This window comes from Pleurodeles waltl, chromosome 2_2 (assembly GCF_031143425.1).
Source record: "Pleurodeles waltl isolate 20211129_DDA chromosome 2_2, aPleWal1.hap1.20221129, whole genome shotgun sequence".
In the NCBI taxonomy this organism is placed as follows: Eukaryota; Metazoa; Chordata; class Amphibia; order Caudata; family Salamandridae; genus Pleurodeles; species Pleurodeles waltl.
Window position 1 is genome coordinate 943,844,645 of NC_090439.1, and position 23,423 is coordinate 943,868,067.

General features: G+C 37.9%; 1 protein-coding gene across 1 annotated transcript in view; it reads right to left on the minus strand.

The window, feature by feature from the left end:
- The window catches only part of CSMD3 (CUB and Sushi multiple domains 3), a 2,682,374-nt gene that overhangs the window by 624,512 nt on the left and 2,034,439 nt on the right, over window positions 1–23,423 (minus strand). Inside the window, exons 32-34 of the mRNA XM_069220640.1 lie at window positions 14,097–14,210; window positions 12,473–12,568; window positions 9,037–9,240 (exon numbers count right to left, since the gene is read on the minus strand). Coding sequence (XP_069076741.1) covers window positions 9,037–9,240; window positions 12,473–12,568; window positions 14,097–14,210 — 414 coding nt within the window. The remainder of the gene's footprint in view (window positions 1–9,036; window positions 9,241–12,472; window positions 12,569–14,096; window positions 14,211–23,423) is intronic.

The window sequence follows — 23,423 nt, forward strand, 5'->3', positions numbered from 1 at the left end:
TTGAGTAGAGTATAGAGTTGGACAGTGGAGTATACGGGAATAGAGTGACGTACAATGTTGTAGAGTGCCATGAAGTGTGGTAGACTTTTATAGAGTGGAGTTATACAGAGTAGACAACATTGTGGTGGCGTAGAGTGGAGTGGTGTAGAGTGAATTACAGTAAATTGGAGTAGCATATAGTGGAATAGAGTAGAGTGGAATACTGTAAGGTGGAGCGTAGTAGAGTGAACTGACATAGAGTAGAATAGCAGAGTTCAGTGGTGTACCTTGGCGTGGAGTAGGGACAGTGGATTAGCACAGATAGGAGTGCATTCTTTGAAGTGGCATAGCGTAGAGTCGAGGAAATGTATAAATTGGTGTGGCGTCTCATACAGTAGAGTGGAGTGCTGTGTCATACAGTGTTGGAAACTTTTGTAGAGTGGATTAGAGGGATGTACAATAAGGTTTATGAGCATGGAGTTGAGTGCAAATTCAGACAGTGGAGTTTATGGGGATAGAATGCAGTAGAATCTAGAAGAATGACTGTAATAGTGTCTTGTAAAGTGGAGTTATATAGAGTGGAGGAAAGTACACTGGAGTGGCACAGAGTGCAGTAGCATAGAGTGGAGTAGCAGAAAGTGGAATAGCATAGAGTGGAGTAGAATATACTGGAGTGGCATACAGTGGAGTGGTATAGACTGGAATAGCTTATAGTGTAGTAGCAAAGAGTGGACTGCCATGCAGTTAAATGGTTTAGTCTAGGAGTATATTGTGTGATGGGATAGAGGGTAATAGCATACATTTGAGTGGCGTGCAGTGGAGTGGAGTGGAGTGGAGTAGAGTGGAATACCATACTGCAGAAGGGCAAAGTTTGAAATTGTGTACAGTGTAATAGCATAGACAAGAGTGGTGCTCAGAGGAATAGCATAGAGTGGACTGGTGTAAAGTAGAATAGTTTAGAGTGGAATAGCATAGAGTAGAAGAGTGTTGAGTGGAGTGGCATTCAGTTGAGTGGGTAGACTGGAAAATTGTAGAGTGCAATGCGGTCGAATGATTTTGCATGAAGTGGAATGGCATAGAGTAGAGTGGCATCTAATGGACTAGAGTAGAATGGAGTTGCATAGAGTGGAGTGGTGTAGAGTGGAGTAGTGTATAGTGGAGTGAAATATAGTGGAATAGCGTAGAGTGGAGTAATGTACAGTAGAGTGGCATAGCCTGGAATAGCATACGGTGGAGTAGCATGCAGGGCAGTGGCATACAGTGAAGTGGGGTAGACTTCAGTGGCATACATTGCAATGATGTAGAGTATAATAGTAAACAGTGGAGTGGCGTCCAATCTAATAGCTTAGAATGAAGTAGCTTAAAGTGCCATATGCTGGGGTGGCGTAGAGTGGAGTTGCGTACAGTGGAGTGGCACACAGTGGAATGGCATACATTGGAAAGGAATATATTGGGATAGCATACACTGGAGTGGGGTATAGCAGAGTGGTATACAGTGGATTTGCATACAGTGATGAGGCGCAGAGTGGAGTTGCATACAGTGTAGTAGAGTGGACTGACAGAGTGTATTTGTGTACAGTGTGATAGCATAGAGTGGTGTGGCATAGAGCGGAGTCTTGTACAGTGGAGAGGTGTAGAGTGTAATAGTGTACAGTGGAGTACTGTACAGTGGAGAGGCGTATATTAGAGTGGAGTATACTGAAGTGGCAAAAAGTAGAATGGCGTAGAGCGGAAAAATGGATAGAGGAGTAGCATCCAATGGAGTGGCAAACAGTGGGGAGATGTAGACTGGAGTGGCGTACAGTGACATTGCGTACAGTGTAATAGCATAGAGTGGCGTGGGATAGAGTGTAGTCTTGCACAATGGAGTAGCGTAGAGTAGAATAGTGTATAGTGAAGTGGCTACATTGGTGTAGCATAAAGATGTATGTAACAATTAGCAGCAATTTAGATTATGGTGTGCAGAGTAACGCAAAACAGGAAATTGTGCTGCATTGCCTTTCTTCAGATTTACCAATCAATGCAGGGTCAAACCATAGGGGGCTTGCATCCCTTTGTAAATCTGACTAATGAATTGCATTGCCCATGCAACACCATGAGTGACACAAGGGTCCCACAATCCAATAATACAGCTAGGTCTTAGTTATATTTTGGGACTTGGTATACCATGATAACTTCACAGTATACCACAGTACATGACAATGACAAGCCAGTTTAAAATTGAGTAACAGCTGCTTTTTGAGAATGAAAAGGCAGTCATATTATTTTTACTATACTTTGGTTGTGTTCAGTGTTAGGGCTTTAGACATAGGTAAGTAGTAGTGGTAATCGGTAAGGAAATGTATTTATATTTTTTCATATATTTTTTAATTTTAACATTTGATTTTTTTTTTAATTTAGTGAAATTCCAGGAACGTTCTATGGTGACAGATGTCAATAAGTTTAAACACCTTATACCTTAAAAGTACTTATCCTACTAAACTGCAATACCAAAAAAGCATCACCTCTATACCATAAGGTATCATCTTACCAAATATTATACAACAATAATCAGCGGTTTTCGCACTATGTCAAATACAATAGTCTATGGAAAATGCATTGGTAGAAAAAGATGTTTTGGGGCCGCCTTTTATCTTTGCACCCTCTTAAAGATTCACTACAGAAATTTACATCATCTCAAAATGTAGAAAATGCCATAGATCTGAAACGGTTTGAGGTGATTTATAAAATGAATGGAGTGTTACTTGGCAATGCAAATTTTAAAATTCTGGGAGATTTCAGCCTTCATTTGGAATGCAGCAACAATTTGGCAGTGGCCAATTGTCTCCACACCTTATGTACTTTTGATCATCAATGGATCACCCCACCTACTGACACTGCAGGGCATGTCCTGCATGGAGTCCTTTCCAATAACTCAAATGTATTAATGGAACCGGCACATCCGGCAGGTCTGACAATATGTTGATCCCATTTAGACTTCCGATTGAGTTAGGTAGTTTACCTCCCCCCCTCCACCTGAACCAGGTCCCCAAAACTTTCAGCAATGGGGAAGGTTACTGTCTGTCCCAATCTCACCACAGACCTATCCTCCTCTACCCCCACTTTGTCAGGAAACATAGCTGAGGATGCCTAGTCCTTTAAGAACTGGATCATCCAAGCCATCAATAAATTAACTCCAGCCATTCCTTTTAAGAATAAACAGAGCTCCCAGTTCCTATAGCAGAACAGCACTTCCACTGTAAACAACTGGAACAGGAATGGTGTAGAACCCATAATGTGGAAGAGCTGCTTCAATTTAGAAGGGCTTTGAAAACTTATCATGGTGAGATTAAGAGGGCAAAAAAGACCTTTTTCTCCACCCATATTCATGAAACCCAATCTAATTAAGACATTTTTTAAATAACCAAAGCATTCTCACAACCTAAAGCAATGATCAGGGACATTCCACGTTCTCAAAACTTAGGCAATCAAATATCCTCATTTTATTATGAAAAAATATGGACCATTCAACTGGAGTTTAGAACCATCTCTCCTTTAAAACTTGACCCATTGGGGAACACTCCCCCGACAGGAGTACCACTGACAATTTTTCAGAAAACCACCTTACTTCAGTCACAACAGGCTATACTGTCTTGCAAATCAGGATCCCCTCATAATCCCTGTCCCCTTCAATACTTCATAAACTGGTTGACTGCATCAATCCAATGGTCAAGGAAATCTTCAATACTTCACTGGCCACTGCCAAGGTCCCTAACAACTGGAAATTAGCAGTTATCAAACCACTTGAGAAAAAACAATTATCTTTGGAAGCTGTACGCTGGCTGCCTGTGTATAAAAGTGTCCTCTTCAAAATTATTTTACTCACTTTTACAACTTATACAGCATTAGGGCCAAAATATTTAATTTCCAGATTCATTCACTAAACAACGTCATGGAAGCTGAGGTCATCATATGCCATTCTTCTTAAGCCTCTACGTTTAGACTTAAAAAAACGGAGTGGAAAATCCTTTGCAGCCCTTGGTACAAAGGCTTCAAACTATATGCCCAGGCACTTGAGTCTCATTGAACCAGAACCCATTTTTAGAAAGCATTTTAAGACATGGATCTTTCAGGATCACAAATGCATTGTGCTATTCGCTCATTCTCTGATTTACACTGCTCGCAGGTCACTGAGTGCTACGTAGTCATACTTGTTTCCGCTGAACGCCAGGATGCTCCTTTGGGAGTGGCAGCACACTTTACAGCCACAGCATTCATTAATTCAAAAAGTTAAGATTTTTTTTTTCCTAATGGCCAATTATCATGTCCTCCATGTAGTAGATTGTACAGCTCACTGCTAGGTCACTTTTCCATTTTGTTGCACAGGAGTACATAAGGAAGATGGTTATTGTTTGTCTTGTTGACCACAGTTTTATTTTGTGGGGCAGAGAGCATGCATAGTAAACTTATGTAGATTAAGAAGTATTCTATTTGTAAGTTAAGTATTTGTTTACAGGTTTCTAATTAGCATGTGACCTTAAATACGTCTTTCAGTTGTACATGTAGTAAATATAAAACTCTGCATTTGCCGTATAGTTTATGAATTAGTCTTCCTTGATACTATTAGTAGGATAGGGCTACATAAGAAGGCCAAAGAGAATGAAAGGCAATCATTGCTATTGATATGAAATCGACCATATAACTTAACAATTACTTATTCTACTTACCTGCAGTGCCCCACATATTCAACCACACCCCCTAGTATATAATACTGCCAAACATAATAAAAATCCAGCAGACTTTTTTTGCACTATGATAAATACAAAATTCTATGGAAAATGCAATGGATTTGAAACCCTCTTTGGAACCCCTTCTTTTATCTTTTGACCAAATGCTGCAAAACATTCCATACTCCCAAAATAAAATTTGGACAGTAGGTCTGCAAAGTTTCTAACACATCCATCAAGCAGATGCAATGTTATGAAGGGGCACAAATCTGAAAAATCCCTATCTCTGATCACCCTATCTCTAACTACATAGTGGCTACCATCACTGTTCAATACCTGTGTAAAAACATAGATAACCATATATTCAAATTTTGTAGTGTGGAAGTACCACAAGCCCTACAAAGAGTTAACATATAAATCTGAAAACGTTTTAAATAGTAATTTGGACTGAGACTTGTTTCAAGTAATTATTAATGGTGATATTAAGACGATGTCTCTTGATTTATAAAATCCTCTCTGCTTTGACTGGTGTTCAACACACTAAATAACCACACATACTTGCATTTTTTTCTTCCAAAGTAGTATATTTTTATACTTTAAATCGATTTACGAACCATTATTTTCGAATTTTTGTTTATTTTTAAAACACCTCAAATATAGAAAAATAATAAAATCTATAAATCAAAATATTCATTTTAGAAGACAATGCATTATATTTTGTGTTACTTTTCTATGCACACTATATAAAATGTCAAACTAAAAAATACAAACTGAAAAATAGAGTTCCTGGACTCCGAGTAGAACTGTTCTTGCTGGGCATTAACAAACTGTCAATAAGCATGCCTAAACACTAAGGAGCTCGGCAGAAGGGTTACTCCATCACAATGGTGATGGATGTCTTGTCCGCCGAAAACTAAATTCCATAGGATAGAATGGGATTTAGATAAATCAGGCCCTAAATATCAAAGACTCCATCTGTTTTTAATACAAATTATATTTTTTTAATTAAAATATTTTTAATTTATAAACATGGATAAAGATTGTTTACATTAGTGTACACTACTGTGTGTGATTTCCTTTGATTACATTCTTAGTAACAAGAAAAAGAAAAAGGGGAGAACAGTGAAAGTTTATAGTATGCCCACCCATACATGCATCAGAAAACCAAAAGTGCTACTCGCTATACATTTTACATGCCAGCAATACAATTACATCAAATTAAGACATTAATAGTCGAGAGCCTGAAATGTGTGCATCTGGATAATGCCCTGTATTTCTACGGAAAGGGTGTCATGTCCTCAAGTCAATGTAGTGGCACACCTCATCATCAGGCTTGGTCCTACACCTTATTTAGGATTCAATGATAAATGTTGGCTTCTGACAAGTCAGGTGCAATCGGGTGTCTTGGTTCCAGCGGTTCAAAGTACAGTATTCTAGTGTGCATCTTACATTTAATTACATAATGCATATTGAAGCTCAACTAACTCAGTGTTTCGTGTTTTTAGGCAACCATAGGAATCAACCAAGAGGACTTATAGTCAATCTCTTCATGCAACATCTGTCAAAACGTTTCTACCTGTAAGTAGCTGAATGTGGTTATGTGGCATTCCTTATAACAAGATTCCCATGTGTCCTACCACCCTCCTGACGCTCTATAGTATCTATCTGTCTGAGTAGGTGTATGTATATGTAAGATCTCAATGTATTACATGGGAAGTTAGAAGATGTGCTCAATGGCAAATGGAAATCTGGCAAAGTAGATTGAAAGGGACCTCACAAATTCTGGGTATAATTCTCACTGTAGGAGACTAAATGTGTGATCATAATATAAGTTATAATGTACACCCTACCATAAATTATAGGATATTGCAAGACACAGAGGAGTTCCATAATCATATAGAGGAATGAGGCTAAAGGCTGAGTTATTTTATAAGGTTATGGGAATCCGAGGTGGCTTGCAATATCCTTATCATGGACATCAGGCTCTACTTTATCCCTTTCAATACATGTTCACACCATCACCTTTCCCACAAACCTCTAAACCTTGGGGCGTAGCTCTTTCATATGAAAGAGCAAGCACGTTTGCAAACACCTCTACTTCAAAATTAAACATTTTAAGAACCTGTTAGTTATTTGTTGCAAAAGATATTAGAAACTGTTCAATACAAGTCAATTTTTTTATTGGTATGTGCAGAAACATGTAGGAAGATTCCAGCTTTTCTGTATATAAGGAGTTCAAAAAATAAACATATTTTTTATGCTTGTCATTGTAAGCTATTAAAATAGAACAGAATAAAGAAAAGCAACAGTCCTTTTTTGTTGATTTAAACAGCTGTTTCAATTATGCTTCGAGACCTGACATGCCTTTCACCTCAGCTGCTGGCTCTGGCATAAAGGCATTGTGACATCAGAACTCTGACTGTAACAATGTATAACACTTGAGTTCTGACATCTTTTCTTTATAATTGGTGAATGAGTGCATGACTAGTCACAGATTATAACTAAATTAGAGGCGTGCATTCGTACAGAGTGTTACAGAATCCCATGGATTATATCATTTTATCAACACAATTCAAAGCAAGTAGGCGTACTATGGTGTGATTCATAGTCGTGTGATTATTCTTGCCGAAACTGAAAAAAATGAAACCAAAGCAGTGCCTTGTGAACTAAAGTACATACCTTTTGAACACATAACATAACTCTGTGCCAGCAGACAAGATTCCCTGTACTGTAAGTTACATTTGTTGTAATGTCACATTCATGCTCTGTGTTAAAATATTAAAGGTTTGGTTAGAAGTCCATATTGTGAGATACAATAACAACTGAACCACCGAAGTGGCCCGGAACCAAAGTGCAATGCATAGAAGAAAGATGCACACCTTTTCACCAACTCACTTCTTGTATTTGATCATAAGGACTGACTCTTAGTCCCCCATATGGAATCAACTGAATTTAAATTATTGTATATAAACTGAATTGTTTGAATCACTATTTTTTTGATTTTGCCTTTTGGGCATTCACAAATTGGGACCAAGAGTCAATACTTATGACAAAAAACAAGCAGTGAATTAGTGAAAAGGTGCGCATTTTTATTTTGTGCAGTACACTCTGCTTCTGGGCACCTTTGGTGGTTTGGGTTTTCTTGTATCTTACAGCAGGCATTGCTAGAGCTCAATCCAGGGAAGCATGCAGAAATTGGTTTAAGTGTGTTTAATGTAAGGACTAAAAAATAGTTCTACTTCGGTAAATGCTGGAGTGCAGCATGCATTATTTTACACAGAGGCCAACGTTTGTCACTGTATCCAGAAAGAGGTGTAGAAGCAAGCCCAGCGACAATGCTTGCCACCAATGGGCGTGGGAGGGGGGGAGGGTTTTAACATTCCTTCTGTCGGAAGACACAGCATTATCTAGAGATACACATTTTGGTGTCATTATCATAGGCTTCATGACAGTGTAAATATGTTGTTGATTTCTAAAGCTTATAGCTCATACTAGCCCTTTAACTACATTCTGAAATATTTCTAAGTCGATCTGTTCACAATAGAAAATCAAATTTATTTTTCAGTCTCAACAACATCTCAACTAATTACATAGGACTATAAATCCTACTATCTTTCTTCACCACGTCGGGCCCAATTGTCAAATCTACTTTTGTGGGAGCAAAGGTTTGCACCAAGAATAATGTGAACAATATTACTTCTTCCACAAAACCAACCATTTCTCTTGAAAAATGTTGGGGGCGTATGCATCACGTGTTCATACACAAAGATGTCACACTTGCATTATAGTGGGGCGCCTAAGGAGATGAAACAGACATATTAAGCAGCTTTCATATGCTAGATCAAAGAGCCCAAAACTGGTGGTCAAAAAAAGATTTTTAAATAAGGAAAGCCTGCAGACATTCTAGCAACTAGAAACAAACCGATATATTGTATTTTTATTTGGTTCTCTGTCAGAATATTGTGTTACAGAGCTATTGTCTCATAAATATAGTGTCCTAAATATAGTTGACAAAAAAGTGGACCAGTGGGCAAAGTTTCTGTTAGTAACTCGCACCCGTTTAGTTCCCTGTAGCAAAATGTCTTTCTGCCAAGCAAGCTTAAAGCTGTTAATTTAAAAGTATAATTTTTCCGCATTTAATATCGCCCGCGAACATCCCATTCAAAACCAATGAACGCAAAGTATATACATTGTTGTACCAGTTCTTCTGTTTTCATAAACAGGGTGATAAAAGTAATGAAAGAAAGGAGGGAACACAAGAGAAAATAATGGCGAGCCATGCAAGTTTAATGTAGAAATAAATGTCTTTCAGGATGCAACCAGAAAAAAAGTCGAAGGCAGCACCACTCACCGATGCATGTAGGCAAGGAATCATTCCACTGCGCCAAGGCGTTCGGCACTGTGTCACATCGAATGGATGCTGATCCGTGGAGAAGGTACCCAGGGTTGCACTCGAAAAACACGTGTGCGCCCACCGCAAAATCATTCCCAATTCTCTTTCCAAAGCGCGGCTCAGGCACAGAGCTGCACTGCGTGGCACTTGTTCGTGGAACAGCTGCACAAAGAACGAGCAATTATTTACTTGCACTCTTTGCATTTGGGTAGGACATATAATGAAGACTTTGAAATGCAAACATTAAACATGATTTGTGGAAAGCATCGAGGTATAGGTAATTGGGACAATTTGCATAATTCTCAAATGGATCATCTAAATGAAGATTTAATAGCTTCAATTTTATTCTGAATTGAAATATTACTAAAATGTGCAGTCATTTGTATTCTCGCCGAGACTGAAAACACATTCTGATATCAGCTGAGAATTTCCAGAGATACAAAAACATTCAGTCTTGCTATGAATTTTTTATTCAGTCAGTGCTGTTGCTTGAAAACGTAGACTGTCTGAAACTGTGTTTGCCTCTTGACTGGGGGGGTTAGAAAAATATGTTCTGCTTGTCAGATTGGGATTAAAAAAAAAACTAATTGAAAATTATAGATTCTGACTATGGAAGAGGCTTTAGTACCTGCAACCTTTAATTTCAAAATGAATAATGAAACAAAAGAAACCATATACAAAATGGAGCCCTTTTACACTCTGCCCACAGAAATGGATTCCAGTATCAATATTAATTTTAGAAGGTCACTCCTAGGCAGTTCAAAAGATGCACTGGCAATCTGAGAAATTAGTTCACATATCTGTAAGCAAATAGGTGTATTTCACTAAAATAGATTTCCAAATATATTAATTAAGTTGGTGGGAGGCACTGTACACCAGCTAACGTTTCAAATGTGTGACGATGGCAACCCACGGACTGGATTATTTAAGGGCCATAATTGGACAAGTGGAATTGCATGGGTACCATAATACCCAGTGCAAGCCCACCCCCTTATGAATAGTAAAATACAGTGATATTCAGGGTTAAGTGGAACTCTGAGGATTCTGGGCCGCTGTACATCCACAGCTTCGGAAACATTGAAAGCTACATTCATTGGTCCATTTGTTGAAGCTACCCATACTTCCATGCCCTGAATCATCTATTGAACATGCAAATGAGATGGGATTCATTCTCAATAATTACCCTGTATAAGTAAGTACTGATTTGTTTTTTACATACTAGGCTCCAATTCATGTAGTAGATTTCAATCCATTTCAATACATATTTTCAGAAATTAAAAGTATGTGGCATTTGGGCAACTGGGGTGTGGTTGGTAGTTTCATCTAGAAATTCAGAATTTATTTTTACAACAATTTTCAAACTAGATTGAAACACGGAAAGAATACCATTTAGTTCAGAGAGTGAACTATGCATTAAAGTGCACGTCATATCCGTTCTAACATTGACAACTAACAGTAACAATCTCTGTGTCCATTATGCTGGCTTCAACTGGATGCTGGTGGAATGGGGCAGAGTAGAATATCACTAAACCTTCTACATATTGCACGTTGTCTCACTATCTAGTCCTAAAGTAAATGAAACTCCCACTGAACAGTATTTGACAAAAACAAGCACACATGAATAAACAACTTCTTAGGATATGCACACATGTATTGTCAACTTGCAAGGATATGTTCAGTGTATTAACTGTCCTTTTAATGCAATGTAAGAACTGTCCCAAACATTCTTCCCTTACCACAATTCAGGAAATGTAGAACCTGTGTTGTTTAATTGGTTTAACTAACTCACTTTATCTGTAATTTAGGTGCACAGTCAGTGTCATATCTGCTGCTGCGGGGACAGTGCTGAAGAAATATACAGCTTTCAACTTGAAATAAGTTACTTTAGTTTTTTTATACATATTTTACCTAAAATAATGTATACCTCTTTAGTCAATTTCTATTTAATTACTCGGCCTTGGATGATAAATCACATTAATTTATTTTTACTTGTGGTGACTTTCCTGAAACTATGTTCCATGGTAGGCCTGGAACTTTGAGTATCCAGTGATATGCTAGTTAGATGCTCTTCTATTCATCCCTCACATCTTTGATAACTGCTAAATAAGCTGTGATCGATGATAACTGATGATGTTATTTGTGATGGTTTCAGCAATTCTTCTTAAAGTCATTAGCATGGCCATTATTGACAGCAATGTAGCAGCATCATTATCTGTCCTCAGGGATTTTACAATTTAAAGTTAATGTCTAGTCATCTATATCTTTACAAGCAAAGTTTACATAATGGGTATCTACATATCATGGCTCTATAATTCCATCAGTGAGACTACACAACTGAAAATGGAGTGGTTTGTAAAGGTGAATAGACACCTGTGATGCCATCAATGAACCACAATAGACGTTCCCCTTTGTGCTTACACATTTCATTAAAAAATATATATATATGCTTTGGTTGGATAGATAAAAGAAGCACATATGTTTTCCATTTTATTTAATATTAACATAATGGGTGATTTTATAGGTGTTTGTGTTTCGCACAAAACCTTAAGTTATCACTAAATGTAAAAGTGTTTGCCACATGTGGAAATTGAACTTTCCCCTTCTTTATCACAACATATTTCTACCTTTGCCAAACCCTAACAACTCAATTATTTATATTCTGCAGTGTCAGTATTTATTTTTATTCATTTTTTAAAAATGCTTCACCATGAGAAATTCATACATGCAAATAACCCTTTTAGGGAGGAAAACAAGAAAAATATTTTAGGCATATTCCTAATGCATTCCAGTAAAAAGATGCAGAAATATCTTATTCACAAATGGAAAGCAAATGTATTGTTTGCTCAATTTGTTATCTCAATTTAAATAAACTCAAGGCATTGCTCTATTCAAAGCTTCTATAAGGAAACTTATTTCTCTTGGTAGAAAAGATAGGATCAATGTTACTCCAGTGTGAGAATTGGATTGTTAACCAACCACTACACAAAACTACTGGAAACAAATTGTAGAATACCACAGTCTTTTAAACATGCAGTACAACATACATACTGAAAAAAGTACATTCCACAAATCCCCAAAAATAAAGTTAGGCTTTCTAGAGCATAACACTATTATGTAATATGTAAGCAATAGAGTGAAATGTTTCTATATTAATGAATCATGATACCATAGAAATAAATTACTACATAAAGCCTATAGACTGCATAAATTGCATATTGATGTATGACTCTTCTTATAACACTGCCAAAATACTGTATATTAAGAATGAACCAGTATTGAAATGAATGTATTAGCAAAATGTACAGCACTTTAGACGTGTTTGCAATGTAGTGAATTGAATTCATAGTACAGTCAACCAAAACAAAAACGTTGCTCAAATCTAATGATTATTTACCTTGATAGACAAAGTGAAATCCCTTAGCTGTTACGGGTCCCACAGACGTAAATTTAATTGAGATCTGGTTACCTGTACTCAGTGGAAGAGATTCCCCTACTCAACAGAATAAAAAAGAAACAAAATATCATGAACACTCTGCATGAGCTAACGCCAAATTATTAATGATATATTGTCATCTTTTTTCTATTTACATATCATAATAAAAATTGAGAAAATGATGTACATTATGATTCACAGGTGACTGAGATAACAAGATGCAACGCAAATTACAGGACTCACAAAATTCTCAAATGTCCCACTTCGAAACCCCATAAGAAAATTACACAGAGAGAGATCTTTATCGACTTGTACAAAATAACAAAATAAGTTTAATTATTGAACGGTAAAATGTCTTTGGTGCCTTTATAGGATAGTAAGTACAGCAAACTTCTGTAGAAGTTGATGTAAGACAACTATTTGCTTTGTTTACAAGTATTTTTACAATACCAAAGGAAAGATGGAAGATGAAGCTCAATTCAATTAGTAGCATACCGTACAATTGAAAACAACACAATAATATTAAGCAACGGCAAATATCCAATAATAATTTGTATTGCACATTTTATAGGTAACAGATTTAAAATATAGTCTATGTAGTGAGCAATGACTGCAGTAAAAATACATTATATGATTTGTGAATAGTTAATATTTCATTGCAGTATTTTCTAACTTTCTAACAGTTATTGGATAGCGTGCCTCGAGATACAATAAGATGCAACTATATTAATTACTTGATTTAAATGAAAATGTTCTTCTACTCATCATTATCAAAACCAATTATATGAAATTTTCTAACTATTGGACTGATATTATAACTGTTGTTTGAAATACCAGTGATGGCACATGAAAATGGCTACCTGGCGGTTCAGCTAACTACTGACCCTGACTATTTAACATGAATGCAGCAGTTCCCCTTACTTGTCAGGCACACCACTACATTGAAATGTAAAACTGTAAACAGGTTTGGCATGAATTTTGAAAAATGAAAAGTGCTTTGCATTGCATATTTAAATTATTTTTGCATATGCTTTGCATGGAGTTTGGTTTTAGTGAACCTTTTCATTATACTTGAGCAGTAAAAGCATGTTATCTTGCTTATGCTCCCCTGTGGTTCATTCTGCTGCTGTTTTGTGTATACAGACATGTCTCTCGAAGGTCAATATTTGCATGGCATTATTTAAACAATGGTTCTACAAAAATCAATTTAGATTATTTCTCTTGGGCTAAAAATATGGTTCTGAGTGTTGAATAATAATTTTTTTCAGCAGAAACAAGCATGTACCAACAGACCACTATCAAAATAAATAACCAACAAGCAGCCTTTTAAGGACAGACATTGATTCAGTATGACTGAAGAGCTTCCCCATGATTCAAATTTATTAAGTGTGCAGCTGCTTTGAAAGGATCAGTGTAACACATATTTATAAAAATTAAATAACATGCATTGGACCTTCTCTTACTAAATGTTCTTTATGTGTAGTGTTCACATATTAGTGTGGCCCCACGCCCATATTCTCTTATAACACTTATCTATATAATTTGAATGAAATTACTGATGCATTGCAGTTCTTTTAAGAAATACCTGAATGAGATCCTGAGAGAGAAGATAAGAGAGCCGACTGCGGACTTGGGCCGTCATACACCTCAACCACATCATGAAGTGATGTCTGGAAAAACACAAACTGGCCAAAGACCACTGTGCAGCATCAGAGAACACCAAAATAAAGGGGAAAGAAAGAAAGATTGAGACAATGGAGAAAGGGGATTGTAATGAGAACAAATTAACAGTGATAGAGAAGAGAGCGAGTAAGTACCTTAGAGGTTTGTATCTATTACACAATATTGTTTTTAAACTATTAAATCATTAATCAAATAATTTAAAATATGATTTTAAAATTTCACATGAAAGTTGCAAAACCTAAGGAGGCGTTCTATCGCTGTTTCTAATGTTTAATTTCCTGTGTTTTAAATCTAGCACTGGAGATTTTTGACGAGACATACTTAAACAAAAACAATATTCAGCAATGTTTCTGGTAGAGAAACAGAATGTTAAAAAATGTATTGTTTGAAAAAGGCAAAAGACAAAGTATTATCTTTTTTAAATAAGGGCGCCATAGACTTCATCAAAAGTTCTCATTATTTTATTTTAACTGAATAGACTAGCTAAATACCATTCTGTTTTAGTTTTTAAAGTTGGAAGTGTTTTCACATATAGAATAAAGTAATGGAAGCCTAAGGAGGAAAGAGCATTTGGCTCAGGGATATATGTGTTAGGAATTAGTGATTGCTAGTATTTCAACTCCATAGCTTTCGTAGTTCTACTGAATTGCATTCTGCTTTAAATGTTAATCTGATAGAGCTCTTTATCTCTACAGCAAGTTGTGTGTGCTGCCTCAACCATTTTGCCATGATGTGGGCTAATTCAACTCTGTTCTGTGGTGGTGTCTTGTAAAGACAAGTACATGTATTTCCTCTGCAACTTTATCAATTCATTCTATATCCCTTCATCAAAATGTATAGCCTGGTATATTAATACCTATAAAATATGTACAGAGAAGAAAAATTTAAATCCTGGTTCAGAATTTGGTGGATATTTACAGAATGTATTGAAATCTATGCAGCCTGAATATGTCAAACAAGACATCTGTCACTTTTTGGCCATGTTCGCATTCACCAAACTCAAAAGACCATACGTCCCCAGGAGAATATTAAGAGAAACAATTTATTTGACAGGAGCTCAATAATACTGTAATACTTATGGGCTACAAATAATAGCATGAGAGAAGAAATCATATAATGGCTCTTATGGATTATATAGCATCACTCTTCAGGTCCTCCTGGAATAAGGAATGCAATTAAGGCAATGCCAAGGTACTCAACTGAGGGCATTAAAACTAAGTCTCAAAGGCTTGTGATTGTTCTAGAAACAATTATCTCTTATCAGTGCTGCCCTCATTTATTTGCTTTAATTTCCAAATCACTATAATCATTACTATGATAAACTACCTGTCTATGTGTATGACCTCTGAACAGTTGACCTAAGTGTAGATAGAAGAAAAGGAAATGTTTTCCAATATGCACCAGAAAAACATACAGTTGCTTAATGAGACACATTGGTAATGTGTAAAAGTAAGTTAAACCTTGCTTTAACAAACCCTGATTCTCCATCTATGTTTACTTAAGACACAAAAGAACAGCAGAGAAGTGGATGTTTTTGTGCTATGGCCAGGTGCAAGTTTGGAATGCGTTCTGCATGAGCTCAGTTGAATGAATTTCAGCTATCTAAACATTTAGAACTGGGAGCACTCCTCTTGGACACATTGTGGAAATGTGGCAATGTTATCTGCTGCCTTATTCAGCTGACCTCAAAACACTCATAATAATACGTGGGAAATTCATGTTTGTTGCCAAGTGGGATATTTGAAAGGACCTCTCTACCACTCTTCTTATACAGGAGATTTCCAAGCCTCATTCCAGTCGGTCACTTAAGAAGGAGTGGTCCAACAAGTGGCTAATAGGAGGAGGATTCATTTCAAGACTAGTGGGCTGAACTGGGAGGAGGGTGGAGGAGGTATGTAACATGAAATCCCCCCCCCCACATAGTTGAACCTGGGCCAGCCACCACTGGCCTTGGGTCCATAGAACTCTACAAAGATATGTATTGTCAGAATCCATACCCCCAAGAAAGTAAATGCCTTATGCATTTATTTTTGCATTTTTCTCTAGGGTTGGTTGGACTGGCCTCCATCTACAAAGTTTTTAAGAGGATTTGGTCTTAATTTACTTTTTAGCAAAACTTTTAAAATGTATGCAATTGTCAAGTTTTTCATGACTGCATAATCAACAATAAAAGAGACACATAAGTATGAAATGAAAATTGAACTGATGGCAACAGTAGTGTAGAACAATGGACAAATAATCATCTTGTAAAAACAATAGTAGTCTCGTCCCATTAAAAGTTAAAAGGACACTTGCCAATTCATTTGATCTAAAGTATACAAAAAGTGATGGATGGAATGCATGAATTAATCTCAGCCTCTGATAATTACTCAGGGTTACATCCCAACCCATTGTTATTTTGCACACCATGGCACCTCAGTTTGGAGCCAGTAATATGCAAATCATCCTTGTTCCTTCTCCAGTGGGAACAGCCCAACCCAAACTGCTAAGCCAGATATTCCTTGAACTGGAACACAAGCAATGCAGGACCGGTTTTGTCCTTTTTATGTACTCATCAGCTGCGTATAGCTTGGTTCCAGTGACACATTGTGCACAGACACCAAACTATAAGCAGCTGATGGACCCATAACGAGGGCAAAACCAGTCCTGCATTGCGTGTGTTCCATTTCAGGGAGGGGCTGGCTTGGTAGTTCGGGCTGGGCTGTTCCCACTGGAGCAGGGTCAAGACTGATTTGCAGATAGCTGGGCCCAGACTGAGGTGGCATGGTGTGCAAAATGACAATGGGCTGGGATGCGGTGTGAGCAATTACCAATGGCTGAGATTAATTCAAGCATTCTATCCATCACTTTTTGAATACTTTAGTAATTCACTAGTTTAAGCATACTGGTAATCACATGTGCAACAGCCATTCCATGCATATTAAACAGTTATTTGTAAGAAATAATGTTCTGACATGTGATTGCCTAGAGCAAAATACAGAACTTGAGTTTTTTTGCACCTTCTCTCATAATTTGTACATATAGCAGAGAGGTTTAAGACAATATTTACACATTCCAACTAAAGCTACTGTCAGAGTGAAGAAGAAACTATATAAAATGTTGGTTGCCAATCACTTAATAGACTCTTCCGTGACTTCAGATTGAAAACATTTAAGGATTCCTTAAAAACCATATTGCAGACTACAACTCCAAATTTGGAGCTTCAAAATCAAGGACTGAGGCTAAAATGGTGATGATTGCAGAAGATTTCAAATGAGGTAAGGCTTACAAGCTGAATGCCAATGTAACAATCAGACCATATTGTCAATCTTCATATATGAAATCTCTCCATGTAGATATTTTTAGCATCAGCTAGAAAAATATCTAATTGTCTCTACAGACCTTTGTAATGAATATGAGAACCATGTTAATATACTGAGACTGAATTTTAGTCGCCCCCTTTAATTACTGCTTCCTTGAAGAGTCACTCACATTTTTCTATCAGCCTACAGGATAGCAAGAATACAGGGACAATGGGCTAGCCTCTTTCAGACATTGACTTTGTTCCAATTAATATTCATATTTAGGTTAGTAAACAGGAGGGTTTCTGGGTGATTAGAGTGTCAGTTCAATAATTTTTAGTTTAGTAGTGATGGCAGCACACCAGCATAGTGGGCAATAGCCAGTCTAGGTGTGTGGGGTGTTGGTTGTGCTTCACAAATAGTACTGCCTCCAACTGCATTGTTAATTTAAAAAGAGCACCAACATTTGGAGGGCCCCAGTTGTCCGTGTGGCTCCTTCCTGTCTCCTAAGCTTGACAACCCATGTAGCACTACATGCTATCTATGGATCCTCTGATTGCTGGAGAAACATTGAATTTGTGGTGGCCATCGCTTCATTGGAGACATGGGAGCACTGTGCTGGAAAACTGCCCCACAGATCACCAGCCATGTCAATCAAGTCAGCCAATCCCGGGAAGGTGGCACTGCGATGACAGGGCTCACTGTACCTGGTGACACTCCTTCACCACTTATAGCTAGGCATGGGTAGACTTGCTATCCCAATAGACTAGTCCCGATAGTAACACTTAGATGATGACTCAATTCAAAGTCTGGACAAAGTGTAAGACTGGGTCCTTCTAGAATCAAGTGGCAAACAAGGCAATTCAGCAAACACTCTCAAGTCAATTAAACTATGCACATGTGCACATGTTCTTTGATAAAATGTATTCCTGGCAGTTCTATAACAAAGAAGTGGGAGTGTTTTTCTCAGCATCCAATGACTAGCGAATGATGCTAATCAATGGTGCTAAGTGTGCCCAAGCACTTGCTTGGCTGAAGTGAGCGATCAAGAGTTGAACGGAATACTCCTTGCAGGTGGAGGGTTCTGTCCACAAATGCCAGGTATGCATGGTGAGTACATGGTGAATTTCAAGAGCTGGAGAGGCACTTAAATTACTTTTCCTAAGGGGGGCTTTGATCGGATCCTTACCATTGGATAAATATGGCAACCATACTCAACAGTGATTAAGCACACCAATGTGAATTAAAAGCAGAGAACTGCACTCTTTAGAATACTCATCAGCTGAATAGTGCAGAGAAAAATGAGATAAGATTTTGATTACATGAAAGCATTAATAAACAAATACATGTACTATGAAATGGCTTGTGTCTGCCAATGAATAAATAGAGATGTGGATCTCTTCGGATGTACCCAAGGGACTCAAGACTACGAAAAGGCTTAAGGCTGTTCCACACTTTAATACTTTGCAACACCTATGGCTTATTGTTACAAACAAATTAAGTAACATTGCAGTCTGAAATCTGATCTAGCACAATGAGGTGGCACTGCTCTATATAATCTTTCATGAGGGGCAAGCTCTCCTTGTTAGGTAATCAGGCATGGTGGTTTCCTTTAACAGTGACTGCATATTAGTAGACCTGACACTCTTGGGAGATAGTTCCCCAATTTTTTTGCCTTCATCCTTCTTATCTTTTAAACATGTTGTTTTTACTTTTAGGACTCTGTGCACTTTGCTACTTCTAACCAGTGCTAAAGTACTAGTGCTTTCTCCTTTAAACATGGAAAGATTATACTTGGAAGTCCCTAGAAAAAAGGTACTACATTTACCCAGGGCCTGTAAATGAAATGCTGCCAGTGGGTCTGCAGCATCTCTTGTGCAGTTTTGCACTGCCATTTCAAACTGGCAAAATACACCTTTTGCCAGGACTAAACCTCCATTTTAATATGTCTTGGTTACCCCTAATGTAGCCCGTAAAGTCAGGATGCGGTGTATTTACAAATTTGGATATGTACCTTTAAGTTTTACATCTCCTAGTAATGAAAAACTCCCAAATTCATTTTTCATTGTTGTGAGGCCCACTTCTCCCATAGGACTACACTGAGTTATCTTATTACACTTAATAATAAGTGATAATTTCTGGTTGGGAAAGGATAGAAATGGCATGTTAACACTCTGAATTGTATTTTAAGTCCCCTTTTAATGGTAAAGTCGAATTTTGAGTCACAATTCTGAAAACACCACGTTTAGAAACTTGGCATTTTCATCTCTTTACGATTTGGTGCCTGCAGCAACCTGTTTCCTAGGTCACATGACTAGGGTAAGTAGCAGTTGGCCTTTGTGTATTCCTCCCTGACAGTATCAGAGAAGCTGGGTGTTGGCAGAATGGGCTATTATCACTTGATAAGGTGACAGAATCAAAGGACCTGGGTGTTGGCAGAATGGGCTATAATCACTTGATAAGGTGCAACACCATCACTTGTCACACTTGCACTTCAAAGACACTGACTCAGCTCACACCCAAAAAGCTTAACAGTAGCCTATTGCAACTGCAGTTAGACTGGGACCAGCACATGGAGGCAGGAAATTCCAAACACCTCTAAGGGGGGGGGGGGGGGGGGGGGCACTCCAGAAGCTTCTACCATTTCAAAACTAGCACCAGGATTGAAGGTAGGACCCTCAGACCCACCCTTCAGATCACTTCTGGAACACTTAGAAGGTCTGCTATAGTGACCTGCTGCTGGAAGGACTGCAAGAAGGACTGCCCTGCTTCCCGAGGAAGGAAGGCTAGACCTGATTCCTCAACCTATGGTAACCAGAGTCACTGCAAGGGCTAGCTGACTGGCCTCCTGTTTTGAGTTATAGGGGCAAACAAACCCGAGAGACATGCCCTGCATATGCCCAGACTCAACTGAACATGCCTGTGACCTGCTGCTGGCATCTGCTAAAGTGAGACCTGATCCACCAAGAGATGTCTCCTCGCAGTTCCTAGGCCATTGTCTGGCCTCAGTGTACTCCCTTAGCTCATTTATGTGATTCCTCAGAACTGACTCAACATGACACAACACAATGCAGGACATCACATCACACCCTTTGCACCTCCTCATAGGAACTGATGCAGTGCGGCGCAAATCAATGCAGGACCTTTCGTGGAAGCACTCTCAGCTCCTCATTGGAACTGATGCAGTGCGATGCACCCCAATGCAGGAACTTGCACTGCCTCCCCTCATTCAAACCAATGCAGTGCACCACTCCAGGCTGTGTCATGGACATACTTTTTCAATCAATTTTTAGTGGGGCTAACTTGGTCCCTGTATCCGGACCCTCTCCATCATGGTCGACCTACACTTTTAACTTTGTCTTGGCACAACCAGATAACCACATTTGTGTTTGAACAATTTTTGGGGTTCCGCAATATGATGCCCAAAGTACCTCCCTTTTGCCAAGAATACACAATGTTAGAATCCTAGTTACAACCCTGTGCAGTAGAACAATGAGGAATCAGCCAACAGACCCCTTCAACTGTTGAACATACAAGTTTCATTCACCATGCCAGAGGTTTTTTTGTCACATGAACGAGAATGGTATTTGAGGATAAATAAATACTTGACCTTTCTTTTAAGTATTCTGAAACACTAACCATAATTTACTTGGCAAAAGTAAACCCCTCATTTTATTTGTTTACTGCATGGTTTTGTAAGAATGTGGATTATTAGTTGGGAAGGATAGGAGTTCTTTGCAAACAACGACCAAATCTTCTTCTGCTGGGAAGCAAGAACTCGTTTTTAGTACTTGACGCTCTCAAAGCAGTGACTCAGAGTGGCCAAAGTTCTACCCATGGGTGGTGGTGTTGGCTACTGACACAGCCCTTGAGCACGCATCAATCAACACTCAATTAGTCATTATCCAATAAGTGTTTTTTCTTACAAAATAAGAAAAGTACTTTAAAATGCACATGCTGCTCAATACAACAAATTAGCTTATAATATAATATAATATAATATAATATATATATATATCTGTAGTTGCCCTTTGGTGGCATACTTCGGCGTGCTTATATTCTCAGGAGGTACTGGTTTACGGCTGGGCAAGCCGTTATTATCTATCCATTTTTCAAGCTTTGTCAGGAAATACCTGCACTCCAAACAACTCCAAACATGTTACACACTCTCCTGCTTTATTGCAGAGCTCCGCTGCTCAGTGCAGTGGAAAACGTCTGACGCATTTCAGTCACCCAGACCTTGTTCACAAGCATTTCCTGTTAGCCCTCTTCAGTGTTTATATAAAAAATACATACAGCACGTAAATAAATACCCATGCCATGATTAAATAAAAAGAACAAAACCACTTATCACTATTGTAATCTCTTGTGAATATTACACAATACCGGCAGGACTCTTGTTCGTGCACTTTTTAAACAATTAATTTGTATGTTTTCCACATCATTCCCAATTGTATTATAAGTTATGTAGTCATCTCTAAGTTTATCTCTATGGTTAATATTTGGGAGCTATTACTCACTGTCTCCTTTACATCTCTTTCTTTTGGTAGAAAACCCCTCAGTTGCTTAATGATTACTTGTGAATCCACCTTTTTTTTATTCTTACATACAAAATTACGATTTTTGGGTATTGGTACCCCTTTTTTATCTTTATTGTGGAGACTGCTATTCCTATTTAACTTTAACTTTTTTATTATTTTCCACCAATACCCAGAAAAACAAATGTAAACATAGAGACAAACATAGAGATGACTACATAACCCATAGCACAATTGGGAGTGGTGTGGAAAACATATGAATTAATTGTTTAAAAAGTGAGGAATGACAGTCCTGCTGGTATTGAGTAATATATACAAGAGATTGCAAAATTGATAACTGATTTTCTTCTTTGTATTTAATCATGGTAAGGGTATTCATTTAAGCACTGTTTATATTTTTGGTATATAAACAGTGAAGAGGGGCTAACAGGAAATGCTTGTGAATAAGGTCTGGGTGACCGAAACGTGTTGGGTGTTTTCCAAAGCACTGAGCAACGGAGCTCTGCAATAAAGGAGGAGAGTGTGCTCCAACTTTGGAGTGCAGTTATTTCCTGTCAGAGGAAGGGAAAATGGAAATATATATATATATATATATATATATATATATATATATAAAAATATACACAAGTTAGCACGTGGAAATAACCATTGTGCTACCAATTAACAGTTGACATCCAAGCAAACCCTGAAAGTTAAAACCACAACATCTTAAGATATGCAGAATGTCATATAAATGGATGCAGTTATTAAATATCAGACCTATTGTCTTTTTCAGAGTGTTACTTCACATATAGGATGTGAAGCATGTCCCTTGAAATCCAATGAAGCAATATCAACCAATACCAGAGGGTACTACCTTTCTGTACCGCACAATGCTCAATATCATAGACATCTGACAATATTATCCTTCTTCATAAAGCTTTGAAACATTGAATATTGAAAAGCTTGAATCTCAGCTACCTTTAACTTGCTACCAACAATCCTTAGATCCCACCAAAGTAGTTCCCTGCAGTCCAGATCGCTTTGAATACAAATCCCCAACTTCAGGAGTGTTTCAAACATTGAAATAATCCTCCACAGGCCTCTATACCTCCGACCTGGAAGACTTGGGATGCATTCGTCAAATTATCAAAGGGGCTTCTAGGAGGGTTGCTGCACAGCTGGCAGTCCTTTGAAAACAGCAGAACCTTTCCTAGGTGTGCCACTGCCCTTCCTTGCACTTGCAATCTATTTTACCTGTGTTTACAGTGAGTGAGACTAAGGAGAGGGACTCACTCACTGCAAAGCTCCAAAAACCAGGTGGTCCAAAAAGCACAAAACCTAGGGGAAGTAATCTGTTGGAGCACAATTTCTCACACCTCTCTGCAGGAAATTCTCCATATGCAACAACATGGAGCTCATGTGTATTCC